At 39.7% G+C, this 19,050-nt stretch overlaps 1 protein-coding gene across 12 annotated transcripts in view; it reads right to left on the reverse strand.

Moving 5' to 3' along the window:
• The window catches only part of SYTL5 (synaptotagmin like 5), an 80,170-nt gene that overhangs the window by 24,068 nt on the left and 37,052 nt on the right, over positions 1 to 19,050 (reverse strand). For 11 of the 12 annotated variants that reach the window (XM_069029776.1, XM_069029461.1, XM_069030175.1 and 8 more), the window contains 6 exons: positions 9,683 to 9,795; positions 8,273 to 8,405; positions 6,318 to 6,443; positions 3,736 to 3,892; positions 2,291 to 2,420; positions 392 to 498 (listed from right to left, as the gene is read on the reverse strand). In XM_069029776.1, the coding sequence (XP_068885877.1) occupies positions 392 to 498; positions 2,291 to 2,420; positions 3,736 to 3,892; positions 6,318 to 6,443; positions 8,273 to 8,405; positions 9,683 to 9,795 (766 nt within the window). Of the gene's footprint in view, positions 1 to 391; positions 499 to 2,290; positions 2,421 to 3,735; positions 3,893 to 6,317; positions 6,444 to 8,272; positions 8,406 to 9,682; positions 9,796 to 18,603; positions 18,679 to 19,050 lie in introns of those variants that run through there. The other variant, XM_069030252.1, reaches the window with a different exon arrangement.

Below are 19,050 nucleotides of genomic sequence, written 5' to 3' on the forward strand. Positions count from 1 at the left end.
GATAATGGTAAAAACCAAACCAGACAAAGGTTAAAGCCTTTAAAGTATGGGATTTCTCAGCATTGAAATTAAAACTTATGAAAATATGAACTAGCAGAATTTTCGAGCATGTGTAATTTAGTGCCTGAAATTTATTTTCAGGCTAGGTTTCTTTCATCTGTGAACTCAACCACCCAGCAAATTCACAACAAACTGGAACCATGACTATTCATTGAAATGACTCTAAAACAAACATACTCAGAAGATGATGTTGTTTTAAAACTCATTAAATATCCCTGAAAGAATCTTCTGCCTTACCCATATTTTATATAAATACACATACAGTCCTGATTTCATTGGTCCAAACTAACAGAATTTCCACCAGATGAGCATTTACATATTTACAACTCACCAATTCCTGATCTAAGGCACTAGGTACAGATTTGCTTCTTATGCTCAGGGTATCTTCATTTCCTTCAGAGAAAGATTCACTCAGATCTATCTCAGATCGGCTACGGTCTGGAAAACAAAAGCAATTTAAATGTTTTCTATAGTTCCCACAGAAATATTCCATTTCATCTTCCATACAAGTATTATCACAACCCCAATGGTTTTTTAACAAAAAAAAATTTGAAACAACACTTTAGTTATCTGTCAGAAATTATGGCAACTGAACATCATTATGATAAACAGAGAAATAAATATGTTTTCTGATGCTGTTCAGCCTTCTGGGCAATAATTTTACCCCTATACTATTTATTTATCTGTTGTGATTGTCTTCTGTGAATGATACCACAGATCAAGATTTTGACTTTCCCTGGAAGGCCTGTCAGCCTGGAATGTTGCAAAACTCTCTGTCCAAGTGTTCACAGTGATCATCATATCTACCACCACCACCAAACTCTCCCCAGCATCTGCATCAGAATTAAGCAGCTGGGGATACAGATGCACGTGGAAAGTACTTCTGTCATTAACAGTGTTACTTGTGCAGAATTTAGGAGGAAACAAATAATTCTCAAGAGCTCCAGAGTTTCTCTCAGTCCTACAGGTCTCTCATCCACTCTATAGCATAAGACAGAAAACCTTTCTCCAAGGGATCTTAGTCCTCCCCATATAAATCTTTTGTGTGACTGTTTCAATAGAGTGGGAAGAGAGTACTTTTAGATACTGCAGATAGCAATCTGAAAGGTTTTTAACTGTTCATCTTCTACCTGGTCTACAGCTGATGGGACAGGAAAGGTCACTCTTCTGAGCTTAATGCCCTTTGAGATCTGCCCGGGAGAAAATGCAGAGTCTGAGGCCCATTCCCAAGTAGCCTATAGGTTTGCTCAGCATCCATCTGCTTTGGTAGCATGAGGTCAGTCCTTATCTACCAGGAAAGCCTTTATTTTGTAAGGTAGCAGGAATAGGAGAATTTTTATTTCCTAAATAAGTAGCCATCTGTAACACCTCTGCCTGGAGTTGCACTGAACAACATTCTCAAGGAAACTCTGATGCTTTCAAGACTGAAATGTCTGAGGTAAAGAACATTCCCTCTTTGGGTTAGCTCTGTGGGATACACCGCTAGGTTTCTGCTTTGGGCTAAATCCAGCTACAATAAAGTGTGTCCTGCTGTGCTTCAGAGAGAAGCTTGTAAACCCAAACCCACTCCATTAACCCTGCAGGAAGCTGACTGAGTGCCTGGGAGAAGCAGAAGAGTGCAGGATGCTCCTGCCTCCTATTTGAGAGAGGAAAAAAGGATCTCCATCCACTACTGCAAAGTGGCTGTGACAGCACCTTCCTGTGTGAGCCCTTTTTACCTGCCAGCCTCCAATGAAACAAGGTAAATTACAGATGGATTGACTGGTTCAGTGAATCACATACAAAAATGAAAAGACAAGAAATCTGTGAGGGGCTTGTTCTCTGGCATTTGTTTCCCAAATTTGCTTCTGGGCAAAGTGGGTGTGAAATGTAATGGCAGCAGCAGAGTATTATGATATACAGGTAGCATTTCATAGAGGGGAGCACACAGAGGATGATTGAACAACATGCAGTTGTGAATGAAATCTTGTAACAATTCTAAGAGTGTGTGATTTACCAAACACTAACATTGTACCAATGTTTCTGGAGTTAGAATTACCATTTTTTCATGTGGAACTTGTGAAGTGGTATGAATTTGGTTAGTGAAAGGAAAGCATTTTCAGAATGAATATGAACAAATTTATGAAACTTGCATCTGGTCTTTCAATGTGTTTTAAAAACAGGAGAAGAGTCACAAGACTAGGAATAATCCTCTGATAGTAAAGAAAGAAGGAAAAGACTTAATACTTGCCTGATGACAAAGACACCCTAGAAACTGCAATGGAAGGTGTTCCAGATGCTTTCCTGCAGTGCTTCTTTACTAAATCTTCAGGTACACTTTCACTTGCTGGAATAATCATGCCATTTTCCAAGCCAGTGTCCTGCCCAATAAGAAAAATGCACATGCCATAAATACAAAGCCCAATTTTATTCACTGTTAATTTATAAAATCATTATTTCTATTAGATTTCAGAACTCCAAAGCTCCTTGAACATCTAGTCTATGTTGAATATATTTAGATTCTAGTCCAATCTGCTTTGCTTAGCACTAATTGTGCATAAAAATTGCACAAAGATGCAATTCTTGCTTAGATTCTGAGTTTGCAGCTGAAGAATCACAGCAAAGTATCAGGGAAGAGAAACACTCAAATCTATTAGAAGTCCACTCAGCTCAGAAATCAGAAAAAAAAAAAAGAAAGAAAAGACAAAACCTATTGGTTTTGTGCTAGCATCATGATTTCAGCCAGGGCAAAACCAAAAGCTCTTGAAATAATTAAATTATGCCAGTATAATCCCTTAAATAAAGCCAATACGCTTGATATCATTATGACCTTTTGCCTGCCTGAAAAAGAAAAGCTAATAACATAACTCCATTTAAATTAAATGGATTTTTCAAACAAATCTAATGCACTTGAAAACAAGTCAGTCTCTGTGCCAACAAGAATATAAATAAAACAACTATTCATTTATTTACAGCTCCCAAAACTGCCCTTCATATACACTAACTTATTTTTTATTAGGAAAGACAACATATTAGACCAAGTATCTGGAAGTTAGAAAGAAAATTGATGCCTTCAATAGGGCTCTGATCTAAACACATATCTACCTTTATTCCAAACATTAATGGTACATACATCCCAAGAGGCCTAACAGCGTGTGAGAGGAATCATTCTGACAATGTGTCTATCACACATTTTGTGCTATGGCATAATTTGTGCAGAGCCCAGCATCCAAACCCAGAAGAAACTAAAATCAGTTTGGCCTGATTTTCTGCAAGTGCTGGACTTGCAAAGTTTCCCTTAGAAGTCAGTGGGAGAATGCTGGGTTGTGCATGCTTGAAAGTCACATACTTATTTCACAGCACTTACTCAAGGCTCTAAAGTGCCAAAAAATGCTCATTCCCATCCCTTGTGCCTCCCAGTTCAGAATCTGTAACTCATTATCTAATGCTGGACATCAACAGCAATTTTTAGACAAAAGAGAAACGCCTGCCAAACCAAAAACCGCATCACTGATAAGAGCATGACAAACTCTGCTCCAGCAGAGATCTCCGCAGGCCCCAGCAGAACCGAGGAAGAAATCCGATTTTCTCTGTCAGGCTTGTCCTTGCTGTGCTGCAGATCCAGCTAACAGGGCAGATGCCAGCCCAGCCACCTCTTTTGGTGCCAGCTGTCCCTGGAGCCAGCCCTGCCCTTACCCCGCTGCAATCTGTGGTCATGCTGCGGGCGCTGAGCGCCGGAGAGCGCGGCAGGGAAGGCTTGGAAGAGCTGCCTCGGCTCGCAGGGCCCAGGGCTCCTCTTGGATGTCCTGCAGCAGCCCCTGCACCGCTGCTGGTCAGGGAAAGCGTGCTCCCTCTGCGGTGGAGAGAGGAGGAGGGAAGGGTTATTGCTCTGAGCAAGCCAAGGCAGCTCATTTTGCAAACTGCAGCAAGAAATGTGCTGTGCTAACAGGTTACGAGAATAACTGTGCCCTGATGGACTGCGGGATCACCTGGAAATAAAATAAATAAATAAATAAAAAGATGAATCACACATACAAGTCATACAAATATTGTCAGCACTTCTACCAGAACTGCAAATGGCCCAAATGGGCAGCTCTCATCCAGGCTGCAGAAGCTGCATTGTCCGTGTTTGGTTCACACTGCATTCACTTCCAGCAGGAGCTGGGACAACTTGTGCAACCCTTCCTACTAGGCTGCTCCATTGGTGTAAAGGGAAACTACAGTCCCATGACAATTCTGGACACTTCTACAGTCAATTTAGTGCCAGCACTATCTCCAGAAATTCCAAAATCCTTGTGTGTCTGGGTCCAGCATCTCCAGAAAAACACCAACTTGTTCACTGTCCTGTTTATGTTGCAATAATGTCGCTTGACCCAAAATGATTGATTCTTTCAACCAACATGGACAGGTCTTCTTGGAGATTTCACGTCAGCAAAAGTGACAAAAAATCATCTGTGACCAGTGCACCAGACCCCAACTGCTGTCTAACATCACAACAAGCACAAGTTTTTCCATGGGACATTTTGTTAGAAAAAACTGGTAAACCCATGTGAACACTGAGGGTTAGAAAGGGTAATCTGTTGCACTTTTTTAACCTTTTTAAGCAAAGAAAATTATTTTAAAATGTCTCCCTGTTCCCAGCTCATCAATACATCTTCTCTTAAACAGAAATGTTTAAAAAGAATAAAAATTCTCTCTTGGTTTCCCTGCAAGTAGGTGAAATACTACCAATTTTGACAACGTTACTCTGCACTTTGGCACAGGACACCAATTTCACCAGGAGAGAATGAGATGACAAGTAGAGGAGAAGCCATAATGACTCAATACCCCTAATTTAAAACATTCTGTGTTCTGGGAAACAGCTAAAAATTGATGATTTATGTGAAGTGAAGCAAGGCAATCAAACATAAAATCTGTCTTTACAGACTGCTTCACTCCTTCTAAGTCTGTACAGAGAGTTTATCAGGCGCTGAAATCCACCACCCAAATAAAATTATTTTGCTTCATTTATGGTTAAATGCATGATAACTTTCTTGTAGTTTGGCACATAAAAACAGCCACATAGACCTCTCACAAGATTCCCTTTGTCCTTATCCTGCTAAACTCTCAGAGAAAGCTACCAATATTGCATAACCTCAGTATTAAGCAGCACAGACTCCAGATTCCTGAGGTTGTCTCTTAGATCCTTCACTCATCTCTACTCTATTCAGTGAAAAGCAAAACAAATGCATAAAACCAGCAAAAAATCTGCTTCTGGTCTCAGAGAAGTCAGCTGTGAATCTGGTTAGATACAGAAGGCCTAATAAGCTTAGTCAAAAAAAAAAAGAACTTTGTATGGATTAAAAAAGAAAACTAGCTCGAAAGCTGAATTGGCTGGAAAATTCTGCAGCATCCACTGAAAAAAAATCAGATTATCAGCTTTCAAGAAGGTTGTCACCATCAGCTTTAAACATCTTGCAGAACATCTAGGAAATGGATTTGAATTGTAGGTAAAAAAGAGAAGCAAGTTCTTGCTTAAACAAGAAGGTTTATCTGAGGAGGTACTAAACTCTACGATGTTCCTTTCACCTGTTATCTTTTTTTCCTGCATATCTCTTTGAAGTCTCCCAGAAACACTAGTTTAGGGATAGAAATTTCTATTGGAACTTACAGCAAATTATTATTATTTTTTAAATTCAAATTGTAAAATTCCTGGGTGTGTGCACCTGAGCAAAGAATGTGGGTCTCTATCCAGTGCAGGTTATCCAACTGAACAAGGAAAAAGTGAGCTGCTCTTTGGCTTCATTTTGAAGGTAGGACATGACAGGAATGTTGCTGTTGACATCTTATAATGCCATCAGAGGCATTATAATAGCAGAGATCTCTTAGACCCAGAATAACGACAAATGGAATCCTACCAGAAATAACTGTGACAATAATCATGAAAAGAGAAGGACAAACAACCTTTGAAGAAGAAAACATAAATTATAATCAATAAACATGCCATTACTAAAGAAAAACAAAGAGCTTCAGTTCTGTAACAAGAACACAACTCACCAATTAAAAGCCAGAAAACAAGAAACAGCATACTGACATCAGTCGCCAGCTGAACACCAGGAGAGTAAAATGAGTGGAGATAATTTTTAGGTTTGTTGGGTGCTTTTTGTTTGTTTTATGAACATAAGCTCTGTTTCTCAGACAGCATTTATGCTGAGCATCCCAAGACACGAAGCAGCCCAGGGCACTGGCACACGCCCCCAGGTCGGTCCCAGCAGGAGCTGTCCCAGATTCCTGCTCACCTCTCAGAGCACAGTGCTGACTTGCCACCACGCACACTTGGGCTTTCAGCCTCTGAACCTGTGTTCCTTTCACCTTCATCTTTTCCATATGTAATTTCTCCTTTGGTAACTGCCCTGATAACCTTCCTGTTGAAAACAGGGAATAAAAGATTTTTAAAGTTGCGATGTGCACAGTCCATTAATTTCATCTGGCTAACCTATGGACAGCTCAGGATGTAAGGGTGAAGAGAGCACCAAATCTGGTTATGGAACTGGTTCCTGGGGGGAGAAACATCATATTTACTACAAACTGCATTTTAAGACACCAAAACATTAAATATTCCTTCTATTCAGATGGGCCTTTTGTGAAAACTCATCTCTATGTTTTTAGGACTTCATAGTTAACAAAGTATTTTTGACTAAGTATGTGTATCTTCCCCTAGAAAATTATGCTATATGTATTTTCTCTTATGGATATTTTCTAGAATTATATTCATCAAATGCCCCAAACATGCCATTTATAAAAAACATGGCATCACCCACTTACCCTGCAAAACATGGCCTAATGGGAAAGAAATTAATGAAATGAAATTTCAAAAATTAATAGTATTCCTCATGACCTTACAAACCACAATAGACTGATAAGTCATCCCTTTACCCTGTCAGTAGCAGCTGGCCCCAAAAGAGCTTTGCTAAAACTAATCCACTTATGAGATACACGAATGTGGAACCTGAGGCAGGAAGAAGCAAGCAAGGAAGAGGAACAGTAATGAAATATTTCTGAAAGAGGCCACCATACACACTAGGAAAAGCAAGCCAAATTTTTGTAGGATTAAATTTTTGTTACGGGGAATGTCACCACCAGAAACATACCTGTCCACAAATGGAAAAAGCACCACTAAAATAAATGACAATGAGAAAACCAATTGTTTCTTGTAAGGGAATATGACTAATTGGTTTGCTTAAGGATTTAAATAGAAGGAGGGTTAGAAAAGGAAACTTTAATGCACTCCTACTATGGCATGACTTATACCACTTAGCATGACTCAGAGAAAAAAGTCTAGGTCTGTTATAGAGGATTCCCTAAGATGGCTCTTTCCTCACCATAATTTGAGAGGCCAGAGGCATTCTGATGCTCTTTACCCTTATATTAAAGAGAGATGAAACACTTGTGTTAATTTCTGGAGTGGCTGGAGCAGGGAATTCCATACTCATCTCTTCTCAGCAGTAAAAAAGCCGTGGAAGGCATCCACCTGCCCTATCTTTAGGATCCCTAATAAAAATGTGCTCTTCCTTTCAACAGAAACAAAGTTTTCCAGCTACCATGGCGGCTCCAGCCATGATAGGAACTTCCATCCAGGTTTTCTTCCCATTTACCCAAAACCTCCAGCTAGGTCCAGACACCATTTGTGTAACCACAGAGTCAGTGAATGTCTGTGTCCCCTGAGAGTGAGTGCACCTCAAAGGGCACAGCCAAACTGGGGCTAAACCCTGAAAAATGACCAGCAGCAGTTCTGTTTATTCACTGTCTCACACACACTCTTAGGCTGCACTTGCACAGCTGGAAGCTAAAGGAAAACTTGTCTTGTGAGCCAAACTGACCAATATACATAAAAACAGATCCTACAAACACTATTTTTTTGCATTTGCTTCTTCAGCAAGCCTGCATTTAAGGACACTGTTACTTCTGAATAGAAACAAGAAAAATCCAGGAGTAAAATTGACTTTTTTCTGCTACCTTCATAGATGAAGAATAATTACTGCTGCATTTCCTAGGAAACAGCAATCTAATTATAGTAAGTATGCCTTTAAATGAAGGCTGTTTCTTACCCCAGGAAGTTTGAGGCTCATGTGGAAGACTGGAGAAACTCAAAAGAAAATCTATCCAACCGTATACAGCTGTTTTCAGATTAATCAGTTTTCAAAAAAAATCCAGAAATCAAAACAAAAACCAACAACAAAACCAAAGGATTTACCCAATTTTTCTAGGTCTGCTAAAGACAGATTTGTGCCCATTTGTGGAGGAGGCTGGTACATCTGGCTTTTTTTCTTCACTTTCTTGGGGTTGATCTTTGAATGTTCTTTCTTCATCCACATTGGAAGCTCTGTCTGCAGTGGATGGGGAAAGAAATTAAAAAGTGAACTTTGCACAAAAACCACAGCACATGTCCAACAACCTGCAAAACCAGATAGTGAAAAAGCCTTGGGGGCTCCTTTTAATAAAATAAAACTTTAGCTTGAGATGTTCCTCATTATCAGCTCTGGTCCTGATCTATGCTTCCGAATATATCAGTGACAATATTTAATAATCAAAGGACCTACAATTTAATTTTGAGGTGTACAGTATCTTCTGTTTTGAATAAAAGAATGTTTTCATAATTAAAATATTTGTTCAACTAGGACTAAGGCATAGGGAAAATGGCTTAAAGATATTTTTCAATATATCTATCAAGTAACAAATCATGAAATACCCAATCTGACCACTGACATGATATCAAGAACTTACACACTTGCCAGTTTTACAGCTTCTGAAGCACAGGGATATTGCAGGTGTGTATTTTCCAAGGAGTGGGTTTGCACCACGTATTTTTTCCAGTGGCAGTAAACCACTTCCTCTCCTTAAGAATGAGGGGATAAAACTAGGGATAAATGCTACACCCAAAATAGACTACCTAACAAACAGCTTCTGTGTGCAGAGTGAAGGAGTTAAGTGAGTACAGACCATCAGCCTTCAGGAAAAACTCCTGTTTCTTACACTAGTGGTCCTGTGGTACCCTGCAATGTACCAGAGCAGCTCACACACACGGTGCTGTGTTTGGCCAAAACAGACAGACAATTTACTGCACCTAAAAGTGCAGGTGCAGCTTGTTGGAGATACCTTGGCAAAAGGAAGGTCTGAATACCACGTAGCCCCTGCTCCAGCAGACAGCACAGGAGCTCCCATTTACCTTTCTTCTTCAGAGTTGAAAAAGAAAATCTGAGTGATTTTTACACACCACTATCACAAATAAGAGAGCCAAAGGCAAAAAATGGCTGTCTTTAAATCTCTCCATACAGCCAAACCTCCTGGCAGGAGCTGAGAATTATCTTTCAGAGTATCTGCTGCTGGGCTTTGCAGCTAAATAACACTGTCTACTTGTTTGGACAGTGAGTTTTTCAGCAGCTCCCTATCTCCACAGAGATACTTCTTTCATATAGGCCTTACCTTTCCTGAATATAAATCATTCATAAATCACTGTATAGTAAGGCACAAATAAAGAATTAAGATTAAAATTCTGATTATACTTACAATTTCCACTGTCAGGAATAAAATACAAGCCAAACACTCAAGAAACAAGGTTTTCAACATATTAAGCACCACCAAATTTTCCTCATGAGGCCCCTACCTGGGAATTTGTGTAGGATAGACTGTCTGACAACATCTGTTCCAAGATTCAATTGTTTGAAGCGCTTTGCTCTCTCTTCAAAGAACCATTCTCCTGTCACTATCCGTAGCTCTCTGTACGAGGAAAGTTTAAAAAGCCAGAGACACATACCCATTAACAAGCTTGGCAAAACAGAGCTACTGCAGTTCATCAATCAACTGCCATGCTCACAAATTCTGGACAACATTTGCACAGTTCAAAATAAAGTGACTGATTGTAGAGCTCGGGATTATAGGACACAGCAGAAAAATATTGCCTTGCTTTGAGAATGGAAAGGAATTTTTAGTAGAGAGAAATTTACTTGGCAAAAAAAGTGTTTCAACCACATTTACAAGATTTCTGTAAAAACACATAATATACTGTCATCCTAGTCTTTTGTGAGCTACTCAGTGTCACAGTTTTCAATATCTCCAAAATGACAAGGCACAGAAACAGCAACAGTGGATTAAGGGAGAAAATCCCCCACCAAACCTTCTGCCAGATGAGTCAGCAGTTCATGGATCCTACGTGGTTATAGACAGGTTGCTGCCAGTCTATATACATTTTCAATTTCTAGTTCTATATGCTGACACTATGTGCAGTTTCTCCACATAGCAGTGCTGCTATGAATTAGTTGTGTGTCAGAGGTTCAGAGCAATGAAAATCTGTCTTTGCTGCTGTTCTGGATAGTGCTGCTTTTTATGGCTTCAAATTCTTTTACCTTTGCTAGCAATTAAGAAAACCTGTACTGGCATTGCTGGATTTTTGCTGGGTATATTTTTATGCTGTTTTTTAACCTTTTCCTGAATTAGTTTCATTGTGGCACAGCATCACCATTTCTACTGCTTCGTTATGCACAATTGATGGCAAAAAGCTACTAATCATGAATACTCTAATAAAAAGCAAATAAACTAACTAATAAAGCCCAAACATTAAAAACTGATTTAGCTCCAGACATGTTCCTGCTTGCTGTTCAATAAGAAAGCATACTTTCAAACCACTACTGGAAAAGAAATCATCCAGTCTCTTGGGCATGAAAATTGCTACAGATGGATTTAGAGCACTGATCAATATCTTCACTATTAAATTATTTCTGAGTCATGCCTGAAAGGAGTCTCACTTGAGAAAATACTAAAAATTACAGAATAACATCCTGACACTGGTGAAAATACCTTAATATTATCAGTTCATCCTAACCTGTTAATAAAGCATGCATCTTTGCATGGCTCACTAAAAAAAAAAGTTTAAAAAATCCAAATCCCAAACACATGTCCACAAGCACAGAAAGAGATTATTGCCTTATCTTCTTGTTGCAGACTCCTAGTGAAAAAACCCTCCATAATTCATCATCACGATCACTCAGTCATTATGAAAGGTATTAAATAAAATCTTTATGCTTCTACCAGGAATGTTTAAATTACTTCTGTTGATTCCAAACACTGAAAAGGATTCACTTCATTAGAAACTATGCCTGACCTGGTTGGTGTGAAAAACGTTTTTTCTCTGAATGTGTATTTTCACAACTCCCTTACCACACACACTTCTCTGTGCGGTTATTTTAAACCAAGATTTATGGCATGTCTAATGTTTTATATCAAACCATAAACCTTCCAGACCTTTCACTACACCATCAAATTCCATTGCAATGTGAATGACATGTCACACTGCAGTATGATCTACATAGTTCATTCATTTTTTTCCTCAGTTACTACCAAGTTTGACCATAAAACTCCACAAGTGCTGTTTTCCCCTTGGAGGTAGATTTCACCCGTCCCTGATATCTCACCAGAAACACTTAACTTGATCAAGGTCAGGCAGAACACTGCCCACATCCTTATCCAGAGAAGCATCTTCACCCTTCTCCAAGCTCAGAGAACCTAAGGGAGGTGTGACCTTCACCCAGAGTTTCAGGAGAGCTGAAGGCTGCCTCACACAAAGCTCCAGGCTTTTACAACCACACCTTGCAATTATTTCCACACACAGCCCTCATGATGACAACCCCATGGGTTTCTGTGATTCATGGAGGGGCAGCTCTTTGCCACAGGGCCCCTGGAGAACCATCCCCTATATTTTCTGGCCAGATGTTAACAGTGATGAGGGAGAGAAATCCTCTCTGGTGCCTCCTGTATCACAGGCACCCAGGGGCCTTCAGCCTGGGTGGAAGGGTGGCTGAGACCAGTGTGTCTGCTTGTTTCAACATATATAAGTTTTATGGTCTGATCTGGATATTTGACCCTGCAATAGCAGGACCAAGGGGTCAGGGAGGGTCATGGGGGCTGGAGAGACTGAAGGAGCTGCAGACAAGGGAAGGATAGATGGGACAGCTGTGGAAGGAGACTGGCAAAGAAGCAGATGCAGGACTTCTGGGCTGTGCAAGGAGGGATCAGCCGTGGTGGTGTTGGTGGAGGGAGGCCCTCCCTCAGCATCCAGCCCTGGGAGAGAGGCCTTCCTCTCCTCCATTCCACTGTGGTATGGGTAACCTGCAGCCTTAGAGCTCACCATCAGTCTCCCTCTCTGTGTCCCCACTCCATCCCACGCCATATGAACAACCTCTGCTACTCCTCCCTCTGGTACTAAAGCAGCCTACGAGGTGGGAAAGACTGGCACCAGGCTGGGAGTGAGGAAGGAGTGCTGGGCAGAAGCTCTTTCCCTTCCTCTTGCCATCCCTGTACTGACCTGATACTCATCTTCCCCACACATCAGCTGTGCAGGGAAGGGATAGATTAGTTTATTTGGGCAAAAACATTTGATCCCTTTATCTTCTGGCAAAGGATAACTAAGCAATCTACTTCTCTTACTAATCTCTCTCTGCCACCTCTAAACTACCACAATCAAACAGCCCCAAATTACACAGCTTGTGCCCTCTTGCTCAGCCGAGGAAGTTCCAGGACATTGCTGGCAAACACAAATTGGACCCCAAGGAAAGAGAAGGGTGCAAATCCCTTCTTCAGGGCTGAGCAGGCAAAGGACTGTGACAGTCACTACACTGACAGAGCTGAACTGTGTGCCCATTCAGGTAATGATGACAAACAGAACTGCTCACCTTCTTCATTAGACTAATGTTATTAAGATCTGCATTATCAATGAGGTGCCAACTCCTCAGCAGGGCTACTTTGGAGATGCTCACGCCCATTCTGCTCTGCCTTCACCAGAAGGATGAGGTCTGAGGTAAAACAGACAACTCCCTCAACTGAGGCACAAAACATGGCAAAGGGAGGGAGTATTGCCTTGCTTTATTCAGGTGCTTCACCTCTCTGGCCAGCCCTGTTTATCCACAGTGAAAGGGAAAAAGCAACAGGCACTGACATCCAGCCATTGTGAGCGCTGCATGAAACAAGAGGCCTCAACCCTCACTTCAAACCTTCATCCTTATTTTCATCAGTGTTACTGCATGTCTTGAGATCCTGACTTCAGCTGGCAGACCTTTTTTTGCAGAAATGGCCTTACCCAATAGATCATTTCTACAAAAATATCACTTTCTAATGAAATAAGGTGAACACCCCCAAGCTTTGCAGCTTTGAATTTCTAGTGCATTACTATTGGGAGTTTTTTTCATGTATACTGAACAACTCACACAAAGACTAGTGTTCATGTTATCTTAATCACTCATACATGTCAGGAATACCTATTAAGATAGTTTTTGTTCTACACATAAATAGAAATTACTTCAGATCAAATGATTGCCTAAGTCTCTGACTTGAAGTTTGAATTTCATAATTGCATTTGACATTCTGAATCAAAAAATGAAGAGCAAGACCTAAACAGCCTTTTAATAATAATAATGTTATTTTCATGCAATTATGACAAGGGGAGTCTCTTGCCTACTGAGATAGAAATAAAATGCACTATTTCAGACACAGGATTTAAATGAACCCTTTCTGTCTAAATAGCTGTTTCAGGTGAAAAGAAACAAGGGCTTTACTCAACAGTACCCTGAGTCAGTGCTTGCAGGTTTGTTTTTGTTGTTTTGTTGTTTGCAAAATGGGCCCAAGGTCCATACTGACTGCAGATCATGATAAATGCATGCATGTTCTTTACTTTCTCAGTTTGATGTAGTTCATAATGTCAATATGTATAATTTCTACCAAAACAGGATTTAAACTGGCCTTCCAAGACGTTCAACAGATGCTGAAGTCAGTAGCTTTAAAAAGAAGGAAAACAGTGTTAAAAATTATAATAACAGCAACTTTTGCATGATTGCTCTTTCCTATGCTCAGAACAGCTCGGAAAATTCACATTCCAGCAGTTTAGTACCAAATACTTTAGATATCTGCTAAAGTCCTTCTATGTTAATTACTGATCCACCTCACACCATCATGAGAGGGAGCAGGCTTTGGTCCTGTGCTTCTTCCCCCTCTGTGATCTCCTACTAAACAAATTAACTTTAATGACCTGCTGCTCAGTTTAAAAACACAACATAACCTAGGGCCTGCCCCTGACAAAAAGTCAGATTTTCCACTCTCATTTTTGCAAGGCACTTCACAGTTAAATGCTCAATTAATAATAAAAAAATCCATTAAAGATGGAAAGTCCCAATTTTCACTTTCAATTATTTCTTTAGGGCAAAGCCCCACATTGGTAAAACAGTTTCATCTCCATTTGATCATCCTGTCTAACTTACATCCACAGCAGAGGCAGGAAATTCAGCCTACCTTCCTTTCCATCCCCTCTTCCTCAAGTTATTTTACTTCATCATCAAGAAGAAAATGTGGGAAAAAATGGCAAAACCAAAAGTTGGCTAAAATGCAGCCCATGTTTGAGCATACCAAAGCATATACCCTCATCTTTGTATGTATTCAGTTCTGCAGAGTAGTTTCTATAACATAAATTAATTCCTCTCTAAGTTTTATCATGCTGTGAGGCTATCAAACACAAATTTTTGACCCGGTGTAAAGAAGGCAAACTTGCCTAGAAGTTACTAAAATAAAATTATAAGAAATTTGAAAAGCATTTGCATATTAAAACATTGGAAATGCCTCTATTTTTAGGCTCCTAATGGGAATAAATGTTACTAAGAGATACTGATGAATTTTCATGACATGTTAAGACAGCATAATTATTTCAAAGATGAAGACAAATTTCCCATTACTGTTTTTTTCTGCTGTAATAGCTTGGGCTACCTAGGCACTTGATATATCAAAGGCAGTGCTCTCAGACACCTAGACACACTTTCAATAAGAAATACAGACAATATCAAGGTGTGAAATATGCCCATCAGAGGACTGCTGGAAGAACTTTATTTACCTCAATCTATTGATCATTTTGTCTGCCAAATTTAAAATACAAACTGATCATAACTTAGGAAGATGCAGGAGGAAAAAAAAGAGATTTTAATGGAAAGTTTCTCTTTTAGCACCCGTGTTTGAAAGCTCCTGATGACCTCTGTTCCTTGTATGCAGGGAATGGAGCAGAAAGCTTCCTCCTTCAAGTGCATCACTACATACAGGCTTGATTTATCTCATTAAATGGTGCAACAACACAACTATCAAACAATCACATGGATAAGGACTGTCCTGTTCTCTGACCTCAGCTGTAGAACTAAGAATTTGGCTGAAGACTTAGCTCTAATCCTTCTTGACCTGTAAATGCTTTATCTTAAGACTTTATATTTCAGCTGGTCATAACACCCATGAAGGGCAAAATCCAACTGAGTAATTTTCTCTTTAGGGACATTCAAGGGAGATATCCTTTGACAGTAACTGTAAAATGTAAGACAACTTACATAGAAACCTGTTTGTTATACTTAAAAATACTGATGAGCCTCTCTCACTATTCACATTCAAAAGTCTTTCCTCAACTTCACTAAATCTCATTTTTTGAAAGCCTTTCAGAATATAATTAATGTATTGTCATGAGCTTCCCCATCACCATAAGCTGTTTTTCAGGCAAGTCTGTCTCTGGAGAAATGGCAGATGAAATGCTCTCACTATTATTTTATAGAAGTCATATTCTCTTGTTGCCAGATGATGTTCTGATTGACAGATGAACAAAGAGACTCTTATTAAATGAACTAGTATCTCACTCCTACAGCCACCATCATGTTACTATGTTGTGTTTGGGGTTTATTTTAATTTGTTCAGATAATAATATTGTGCTTTACCATATATTTATAAAATTAGCACCTTGAAATTATTGTTTATCAAACAAAAGTCAGCATGCTTGCAGTTTGCTGTCTCTTTTTTTTTTTTAAACTTGGTAGCTGGACATAAATCCACCCTAAATGTTAAAGCAAAAACAAGATTTGATCCCAGGCCATGTGACAAAATGCCCTTTCACTCTACTACAGGTATCCCAAACTCCAGTGTTAGGACTGGATAGGCAGGACTCAAAATCTCAGAGGGAAAGAAAGCTCAAAATGTATTAAATGAAGCAACAGGCAGGCAGAAGCTGACTGATATTACCTAAATTCTTTTTATTGACACAAGTTATTTGTTTCAGCAACCATTTTGGATTATCTGTGTAATTCAAGGGATTCCTGCAGTAATTTCTGCAGTACTTTTCTCTTTGAATGAATACACTCCCCATCCAGTACCAGGCCTTCTTCTCTGACATCAGATGTACTACTTAGGTTTTCCAACAGTCCTGAAGAACTTCTGGACATATTCCTGCAGATGTAACTCATGTCTATGTAAGAGGGCTTGTACACTATGACCATCACTTTAAATAGCACTTAAAAGACACTCTTGAGTACAATTTGGGGAGTGCAGCCATGAACTAGTACAGCAGCAAAACTGTCAAGAGTTCACAGAGGCCATAAACACTTCTCCCTGACTTTTAAGGGTGCCACAGTCTGTGTGACAACAGACATACACATCAAAAGAACAGTATAACCTGCTCCTGCCAATGGAACAGCTCAGCAGGTGCTAGAGTCTACACAGATATCAACATAATCAAGGCTGCAAAAAGAGGGGCAAACATAGAAGTTTTCCAACACTCTTTGGAAAGCCAGTATCATGGTAAAACAGTCCAATTTGACAGACACAAACACTGTATGCAGATCAGTGCCACAGAGCTAAAAGATTTTTCCACTCTTCCTGCCTTTTGTTTGCTATTTATAAAGCATAAATATCTCTTAACACTGGATTATTTTTTTTTCCTTGCCTTTTGCCTTTTCATCTTGTCAAAGGCCCTATTTGCATTAACTTAATCAGTTCCTCCATCAACTGTAATTCAAAAAAGCCTAAAAATCCTGATTCCCCCTGCATTTCTCACTTGGGAGAAAAGCTGAACTGAAATAATTTAAAGGAGAACTATGCACAATGATGTAACTGAAATGCCTTTCCCAAACTTCCATCTCCATACTGCCCACACAGATCATCTCTCGGTGTACTCACAGCAATGTGAAAGACATTTTACACGTCATTAACTGTCATATAGCTTGCAAAAACACTGCATATGAACAAAAAAAAAGGAGAGAGAGAGCTTTCAATTTCATAAAGATACTCAACACAGACAGAACTTCAGCACTTGCAAAGTTTAGCACTTTGCAAGCAAATTACACCATTAAACTCGCCATTAAAGGTGAGTTTCAACCAGAATTAATTGTCAAGGTGATTGCTAAGACCACTGCTTGGCACACAGAATTGCAGCACAATCAGGAGAAGCAGAGACCATGTTTTGAGAATTTGCCTCACTCATCTTTCAGCCCCAGAACGGGACCATCTTTATTGATGTCATCATCCCCAAGAGAGGTTTATCCAACCTGTTTTAAAACAACATTCTGCAACCCTTCCAAGTTATGTCAGTGTTCATACTATCTAACCTATATCCTTTCACTGCAATTTAAGTATCACATTACTTCTCTTACCTGAAGAGAGGTCATAGAACAGCCTGTAAGTGGCTTTCTGTAGATTTAAAGCTCAGGTGTTTTCAGTTTCTCTTGCCTAGGCCAAACACTTGTGACTCCTTCCATTGCTCTGGACATCCTGTGTGCTAACTTCATTATTTTCTGCTGAACTTTCTCCAGGTGGCTGATATGAATTGTGATACACAGAAATGGGCAGGTACTCTACATAAAGTAGGATTTTAGCATGTATTTTACAGGCCATAATTTGGCTTGTACATCATTGTGTGATGCTCAATTTTTCTGCAGTGGAAAATTCTGTTGATTCATGTTCAGCTTTTATGCAGTACAATACCCAGATCCTTTCCTAAGGAACAGCTGCATAAGCTGGCTTTATCCTCATTTTATGTTTCTGCAGCTGCATTTTTTTCCCCAGTGCAGTACTTCCACATGCCCATAGGGAGCCATCACTTGCTTTACCTTTAAACCACTTCTCTAAATTCTAATCATCACTTTGAAACCTAATCCTGTCCTTCAGCATGCCTGGAGCTCCTCTCAGTTTTTATGTCTCCTGCAGGTGTAACTGGCAAACTCATCTGCTGCATCAAGGTCCTTAACTAAAATATTTAACAGTAATAAGCCAGGAAATATTCTGCTCTATATCACTGGAGGTTAGGTTTTTTATTGTTTGTACGTGTGGTGCTTTTTGGGTTTTTTTGTTTGTTTGTTTGGGTTTTTTTTTTGCTTCCTTTTCTTGTGATTTTTCGACAGTGAAATGTCCATAACCTCGCTGAAAACAGGGCTTTATAATTTTTCAGGCAGGTCTGCGATCACACTGGCAGAATTTATTCCAGGGCACAGCTACCCTGATTTGTCAGCCTATTAGTATGGAACAAGAGAAAGTATCAAAAGGTTAGCTTCAGCCAAGTTATAAGACATCAACAAGTCCTCCTCTGTCACCCTATCAAAGATGGAAATTAAATTGCTTTTGACATTATTTGTTCTTGAGCCTGCTCTTACTCATCATCCTGTCACCTTGTCTTGGCTTTCAAACAACACAGCTATCATTTGTTTCAATGTTTTTAGAGAAATTAGAGGTAGTGTGGCAGGGTCAACAAACCTCTTGTTCTTTTCTTCATTTTTAAAGTGTAGCATTGTGTTTGCTGTTCTCAGTGCTGTCATCTCACTTGCACCCCATCACTTCTGAAAGGCAGAACACTGACATCATCTCAGGAACTGCCTGAGGCAAAATACAAGGAGCTCAGCCAGGCCCCCACCAAATTAAAATCATTTCACAAATCAAACACTTGAACATTTTTCCTCTGAAGAGGTGAGACACTGTCCTTTGGATGTGCCCCACTGGATGCAGAAGAGGTTAAGACACCTACTTAAAAATTGATGCAGCCTTCTAAAGGTAAAGATAGAAGACACAAACCCTAAAATCCATGTCCTGCTGTATTAATTTTTTGCTGTATTAATTTTTCACTGTCTAGGTAGCCAAAGGCTTGACATAGCTAGCAATTTGGGTTCACTCCCTGAAAAAATTTACAAAAAGCCTTCCTTTTCT

Source organism: Aphelocoma coerulescens, chromosome 1 (genome assembly GCF_041296385.1).
Source record: "Aphelocoma coerulescens isolate FSJ_1873_10779 chromosome 1, UR_Acoe_1.0, whole genome shotgun sequence".
Classification (NCBI taxonomy): domain Eukaryota; kingdom Metazoa; phylum Chordata; class Aves; order Passeriformes; family Corvidae; genus Aphelocoma; species Aphelocoma coerulescens.